The 7,664-nt window shown below is 48.2% G+C and overlaps 1 protein-coding gene across 1 annotated transcript; it reads right to left on the reverse strand.

Moving 5' to 3' along the window:
* Positions 1-5,889: 5,889 nt before the first annotated feature.
* Positions 5,890-6,324, reverse strand: LOC104469552 (LIM/homeobox protein Lhx3; the record flags this gene model as incomplete). Its single annotated transcript, XM_010084103.1, has 1 exon — positions 5,890-6,324. A coding segment is annotated over one exon (435 nt), but the record flags the coding sequence as incomplete, so codon positions are not given.
* Between the last annotated feature and the right edge of the window lie 1,340 nt (positions 6,325-7,664).

The following is a 7,664-nucleotide window of genomic DNA, read 5'->3' on the forward strand; positions in this document are numbered from 1 at the left end:
ATGGAGTCTCTGCCGTTTGGGTCCCGCAGGGATTATAATGCGGCTGCAGCAGGTCCCGGCTATTCTCTGCAGCCCAGCGTGTTGTTGCTTCATTAAACGCCAAATTGTTACATTAATTCTAACTGCCCTGTAGAGATGTAGCTGTCAGGAATGATTTACTCGCCTCCAGCTGACTCGGAGACTTTTTCCAGGCTCCTGTGTCAGAGCCGGGAGAGGGGCAGGGGTGGGACATGGGCAGCGAGTGGCTCTGCCCCCCCCAGAAACAGGGATGCTCTTTGCACCATGGTGGAAAAACAACCAGGGAGTTCAAAAAAAGGTGTGGAGTTTGTTTGTGTCTGAACTGGGTGACCAAAATTGCCTGTTAAAATGCAGCATCTTTGCTGGAAAATCTACTGAGTCCAAATCTCCAGGATCTCTCCTTCCCCCCAGCTCTGCCTGCCCTGCGGGAGGAGGGTCCGGGTCGTCTGTAAGTGTCAAGAAACATCTCCGGTGGGTCAGGACTGAGACATTTGTTAGCTTTCCTCTGTGTTTTCCCTGGGTTCAGAGCAAGAATCTCAGCGCTTCACACACTGCGAATCAGTCAGGTCACCAGCTCTGCAGGATGAAGGGATCCAGGTCCCCTCTGTCCGGATGCTCCTCCCTGGGGAGCATCGCTGTTGCCCCCAGGGCTACACCAGGTCTTCTCTATTCGTTTGTTAGAAATTACCCAAACCTTCATTCAAAATGGAAAGAAGACAAAATGTCTTGATAGCCAATATGCAGCTTCTGCTTAGAAACCAGAAAAAAACACTTAAGTATCATCTTCTGTCAGGGGATCATGGTCTGTGTTTTCTGTAGGCAGCGCACATACCGTCCTGTATATATATATATATATACATGCACACATATATACATGTGTATCCTGCAAGAGAAATATTGTGCAGAAACTGTCTGTGTTCTAACAGGGAGAAGTTCATTTAAATCCAGAAGCCTTGTGTATTTGGCTATTAAATTATTTTTCATCCCCAGCCTGCACAACGCTGTGCACAAAAGCCGTGCTTCCTGCATCCTAAATCACTGTTTTCCCCAGGCTCCATTCCCCAGCCGCTGCACCCGTGTGCCAACAGACACGCCTGCGCGCGCGGCTCCGTGCAAAGCGCGCTGCCACCTACACACATCATAAAGATGTCAGAAAGGAAAGAAAAAAGATGTAATTTAAACACCTTTGCTTTTTTCTCAGCAGATTTTTGCCAGCTTGGTTTTCTTGTCAGGTTTTAACATAGTCATTTGCTGCTTTTAAATGTTATTTCACTGTATAAATCCTCAGGGCTCGGCTTTCCTGCCTCGTTTCCACGGATCTCGGTGCGGGCAGGGAGACGCAGGGTGGGACATGTGGGGTGGTGAGAACACCCACGGATGCTCCAACACACCTGGGACAAGCCACCAGAAGGGACCTCGAGGATGACCTGGCCCCAGCCACCTTCCCTGACCCTGTGGGTGAGGGGTTTCACCTGGGCCACATCCCCAAAGGGGCACTGATGTCCCCAAAGGGGCACTGATGTCCCCAAAGGATCCCTGGAGTCCCTGAAGGGTCCCTGATGTCCCCAAGCCCTGTACCCAGGGATGCAGGCTGTCCCCACGCCAGCCCCAGGACCCCAGCTGGGGACACCCCCCTTTTGCCACCTCGTTCCCCCGGCTCAGGCTGGACAAACCCGTGTTCCCCATCGCCGCTGGGCTGACACCGGCCCCTCGAGGTGCAGCTCCCCCAGGAGCCGCTCAAGCAGAGCCGGGCAGATCGGCCGCCCTCCCAGCACACGGCTGCTGCTGCCCTCGCTGCTCCCGCTGGGTTCATGGTGTTGGGTTACTGCCCATCGCCAGCGCCCGCAGCCTTGGCCATGGTGAGAAATGGGTTCCCTTGCAGGGCTGACACCCCCGCAGAAGTTGCAGGAACTATCTAAGCATAAGGTGGTGTCTGTCCTTCCTGGAGTGAGGGGCTGGCTTTCATTGGCCTCATAGAGGAAATCAAAACAAGAAAAAAATAAGTTGCTTCTACTGTTTGACACAAAATCTAATAATTTCCTGCATTTCTAGGGAATGCAAGTTTAGGCACAACTGCTTCTAAAAGATGAATATCCTGCTCAGAAAAAAAAATAAAATAATATTCATGGGTTAGATTTGCCTCGCTGAGAGCACAGAAAATGTCCTGCCTCCTGTGGCAGCACTCACGCAAATCAGCGAGGTTGTAAAGGTCACCTGCAAAGTGAGCAGCGCAAACCCCTCTGCCTCGTTCTGTTTGGGTTTTACAAGCTGTCAGTCAGTGGGATCGTGTTCGTTTTATTTGCTTCTTTCAAATTGGTTTTCTTTTTAACGGGAAGAAAGCATTTACATTAATGGCATCCCCGAGCCCCAGCCCCGAGAGGAGAGGCTGAAATGCGATCCCTGGATTTTATATCAGGATGTGCGCGGAGCTCTGCTCCCTGCTCAGACGAGCACAAGCGCCGGCAACTTCCAGCCCGTTCTGCTTTTCAGAGCAAAGCACAAAGGCAGAGGGGGGAATTTGCATTTCCTCCTTTCTTAAATTCAGCCATCCGCTGGGAGTTCCCAGAGTGAGAGGAACAACAGCGCCCGTTATTTGCTGGGAGGGAAACAATAAAAAAAAGATCCATAAAATACAGGTTCAATTGCTGCAGTTTCTAGACTGTGGTGTTATAGCAGCAGCATTAGCCTAAAATCAAATATATTTCTGTTTTTCTGTTCTTATTTCCTTCTTTTTTAGGAAATAAGAGTTTTTTAGAGTCTTTTTTTAGTCTTTTCTAGGAAAATATTATTTATACCTGAACTACCAAGATGTTTTGATGCAAAACACTTTCCCAGATTTGGTGAGGGGGTCTCTAGATCGTAGGGCAAGAGAAGAGAAACCACGGAATACTTGAAAACACAAACTCTCGTTTTCTGTTTGGATGAAGTTTTGTAATCTGCTTTTTAAAATCCTATGATTTTCTAATTGCTCCATAAATTTCAGTGAGAAATGTCCTTGCTGTGTACCTGCGGGCTCGCAGCAACAGTTGGCTCTTTATTACTCTGTTCTGGGGAAGGAAGAAGAACCAGCTCCAGGCTCTTGCTACCCGAACGAGGCAAATTTCGGCCTGGGCTGCAGGAGACACAGCTTCAGCAATCTGCAAAATCCCCTGGGAGCAGAGACACCAGCAAATTGGCACATGTCACCCCCGGGTCCCAACTGCTGTGGTGTTGTCACCCCCAAAGCCCCACGGTGTCACGCAGTGGGGCTGCTCCTTGCCCTGCCCTTGGGCTGGCTCTCCTGGGACAAGGAGAGAGTTTCTCTGCTGAGTGAATAGTGCAGCCCTAGGGCAGGATGTTTGTACCTGTTTTGCTTTGGGTTTTTAATGCTTTATCCCAGTAACAGCAGCACCCAGGGCATTGTGTGTGCTGTGAGCGGTGTCCCTGCAGTGCCCAGGGCGAGGAGCGTCTGCAGAGTTTGCACCATCGCTCCTGAGAGCTCCCTGTGAGCAGAAACCAGACACGGTTCCTCTTCTCCGGTGCGATGTGTGTGCAACAGGAGGGGGCAAAGCTGTACAGATCCTTATGCAGTGCTGGCGGTGGATGAGTATTTTGCAAATCTAAATCTTCCTGCAAATATTGTCAATACCTCTCACTTCTGGAGACCTGTGTCCCACCCTCCCCGAGCAAAGGCCCAGAGAGTGACAGCCGCATGTTATGGCAAGCACACGTCCCCCCGCAGCTGCAAAACAGCAAGGGTGATGATAGCTGGAGAGCAGAGACAGCGACACGTCACCCCGCTCCAGCAGCGGCGGTGTGTCCTTTAGACAAGGAAAGGAACAAAAGCCTGGACCCGCCAGGTGCTGCCGCCTGACAGCTGGTGAGTCCCCGGGTGCCGGCACCATGCCGGGGTGCTGGCAGCCTCCTGGGGACGGCACAGCTCTTTCCTCCCTCCCCTGGGGTCGCCTGCAAAGCGCAGGACAGCGTGTGCCAGAGCATCACCCATGGGGCTGGGTCCAGAGGCAGCGCCCCCGCGCTGCCCCCCCGCTGAAGGGCTCAGATTCACACTCTCCAAGGTGCTCGACGCACGGTACAAATGTTCCCAACTTCCCAGGGGAGTGAGAGTCTCAAAGCCCCTGAGCTGTAAAAAGTGTCTCCTGTCCAGTTCTTAAATCGGAGACTTCAGCAAGGCTTCGCTTCAGCCAAGCCTCATTCCTTAGGGGTATTTTTTTATTTTATTTCTGATTTCCCTTTGAAATACTCCAATATCCAACTTCTAGTGTTTCATGTGTACAACTTTCTGTCCACAGACAGACAATACCCGACTCTGCCGTTTTCTCTTGCTTCATCAGCACGGATTTCTGCCTGACATATTTCTGCCTTTGCAATGAGTGCTGAAAAATACCCGTAACCTGTCAAAAACAGCTTGACCAGGACCCAAGCCTGTGCATGCACAGAGCAGCACTGTTTGCATCTCCCAAGGGCTGCCAGCCTCCAAAACTCTCATTTTTTGTTTCTGCTTCTCAAAGCATTTTTACATCGGAGGGGTTGCTCCTGTGTAGAGCGTGTTTCAGCACTTTGTTGAATTGTGGCATTGAGTTTTGAGGGCTTCTACTTTTCATTTCAGTATTTTAAAAATATACATGAAAATACATAGTTTATTTATAGGTAAATAAATGACATTACCTACATATAGATGCTTTTGTTGTGAATTCAGTGAAAGACTATTTAAAGTTTAGCTGACAAATTTATTTTTAATCTTGAACTATTTGATCATCAGAGAGAAAGCGAGAATATAAATAAAAGACACTGGACATTCACATAATCTACAGTTAATTCCATAAGTTTTTTACAGATAACATTATACATATTGTCTTGCCTTTCCTCACAATCAGCTCTCACTATATCTGCAGAAATACACAAATGCCTGGAACAGAGGAGTGCCCCCAGGAACGCGTGTGCTTGCTGCACACGCCCGGAGAAGGTCTGAATTAACCAGCCCAAACCCCCACTGAGAGACCCCCCCGAAGGTATTTGGCAACAAGACATTAGGATGATTTTTGAGACACTTTGCAGTAAAACTATTGCAAAGGAATTTGAAAGAAAAGCGTAAGATTCACAACCCAGAGCCCGTAGTGTTCCTGGGTCAAGAAAAATCACCTCTTGACCTCGTGATAAAAGTGTCGTTATCTGGTAATAAATACATCTAGTCACGGTTCAATGCTCATGTGGAAGAATAAAACTAGCAACCTACAAATTAGAAAGAGGAGAAGCAGAATTAACATATGATTTTCATTTTACAAAGGAAAAGGGTTGTTGATAAATGATTGGCATATTAAAGAGCAATTCATTTTAGAAAAGGTAACGTAAATTCAAAATAAAACTAAACGTACCGCATCAGTGCGCTTTTTAAAAAATCTGCTGGAAGAACAGAGAAGTTTTCTACCATGGATTTCTGAAGTGAGTCACTATTAACATTTCTCCTATAGAAATATAGACATTGTCACACCTTTTGCTGTGGATGAGGACTTTATTTTCTCTTTCAAAGGTTTCGGTGTGGGTGGGTGATGAAGCACGTCGTTGTGTTGGAGAATGCACTGACAACAGAAAGCAAAATACCTCATATCAAATCTGTAAAGCACAAGTCTTGGTGTTCAGTAAAGACACAAGAATCAGTTCTGTTTGGATGCTCCGTATCGCTGCGGTGCCTCTGCCCACCGTCCTCTGCCAGCCCACCGCTGGGTCACCCTCCAAAAGTACGTCCACTCTCTCCATGTCGTCACCATTTCCTGCCCCACTCCGCAGTCCCAGCTGGTCCCTCCTTTATGTCCAAGAGTAGATCATGTTTAACAGCACCGAGTCCTTTCCCTTCCCACTGTGATCGACCCTGTATCAAAACTGAGCGTGATCGACTTCATCCAGCCAAGAGGCTGGGCTGGCGGGGAAATCCGGGTACCCCCCGCTGCTGCCGGTGGAGAGGTCGGAGCTGGGCCCGTTCCCAGCCAGGACCCGCATGGATTGGGGCACCCCTTGTCCGCTTTGTCCCATGATGCCCAAGCCGTTGTCGGGGTAAACCAAGCTGGAGATTAAAGGCTGGTGGCCTGGCAGCGCTTGCAAGGAAGCTGGTGACTGGGGTATCCCGTAGGGGCTGGTGGATCGCAGGTCGTGGTACTGGTCCTGAGCAGGGATGCCACTGTGATCCAGAGCAAAGCTCCCGTTGGTCCCAGCCTGTCTCCCCAGAGCAGGGGACGCTTCACTCAGATTGCTGTAAATCCCATTGGAATGACTCATCTCCGACATCGAGGGCTCATCTGAAAGGGAAATGGACTGGTTTTACTGGGAGAGCAATGGCCACGTTGGCAGCGATCGCAGAGGAACTCCTGCAAGCTCTGGGTATAAATGATTAGATGGAGGGGAGCTGAGCAGCCATGCACTTGCCACTTGTAATTCCTTATTATTCCCATCCTTGTTGACAGATCTTCATAGAAGGCCAGGGGATTATTATTTTTTCCAAGTACATACATCTAATACATTTTGGATTTTTAAAATATGCATGAAAATTGCGTATAAAAATATAAGACTGTGGTTTAAAAATAATCCTTTAAAGGGGAATGCAAGCTCAATGTCTTTTCACCTGCATTTCTGTTTGGCTTTGAGGTTTGTTTTGAATTTTGATATTATTTTTAGGAGCAAACTGAACACTCACTGATGTGAGAAAAACCCCCCGTTGCTCAGAAAAAAAAAAAAAAATTAAATCTCATCAGTACTTGTCTGCTCAGGAACACACTAATGAAATGTACCTGTACAGCTTAAAAACGCTTCTGAAAAATGGGCAGTATTTTTTAAGTTTTCAGTAAAAATTGTTTGCGTTTGTTAGGGGCTGTATGGACAACGAGAGCTGCTCAGTTGCCTGGGATACCAACTGGTTCGTGGCATCAAGCTATCAATAACTGTTCAAGATTTTTTAGTTATTATTTATAGAACATTCATATTTAATGACGCTGATGCACAGCGTGTATAAACAGACTTGAAAATCAAATTGTTTTTAGGAAGAGGGGAGAGGAGCTGGGATGCAAAGCCATGTGTGTATAAACACGCGTGCACTATAGCCACGTCTGTGTAAATATGTACACAGTTCTGCATTTCAGCTTCTCTCCTGAGTTCCTAAAAACAACACAAACACACACAGAGACACATTTGGTCGCTGCAGCAGCACAGACCAGGGAAGCTCAGCAAAGGCCACTCGGCCCTGGGGCTGGCAGAATGTGTCTCCACGCAGCGCTGCCACCCCAACCTCCCCACCCGGGACGGGGCCATGTCCTGCTCCTGCAGCGGGTGTCCTGGGGCTGGAATGAGGCTGCAGAGGGCAAGAGCTGGAGTAGCTCTGTTCCTGGGTTTGTCAACAGAAATCTCTGCTCCAAAAATGGGACAATGCGATGCAGAAACCTCCTGTAACACGCAGTGATTGCCTTTTACAGCACAGAACTGACAGCTCCCACAGAGCTGGGACAGCAATCCTAACTGGTAACTACGCAAATAAAACCTACCCTCAATAGGATGAAAAAAAAATAAAAAATTCTGCATACTTCTCAGTGATATTTTCAGTGACTCTGAACTCTCTGGTTTTTGTATTTCCGCGTCCCTTGAGAAGGTCTGGATACGAGCAG

Source organism: Pterocles gutturalis, unplaced genomic scaffold, assembly GCF_000699245.1.
Source record: "Pterocles gutturalis isolate BGI_N339 unplaced genomic scaffold, ASM69924v1 scaffold27085, whole genome shotgun sequence".
NCBI classification, from domain to species: Eukaryota; Metazoa; Chordata; class Aves; order Pterocliformes; family Pteroclidae; genus Pterocles; species Pterocles gutturalis.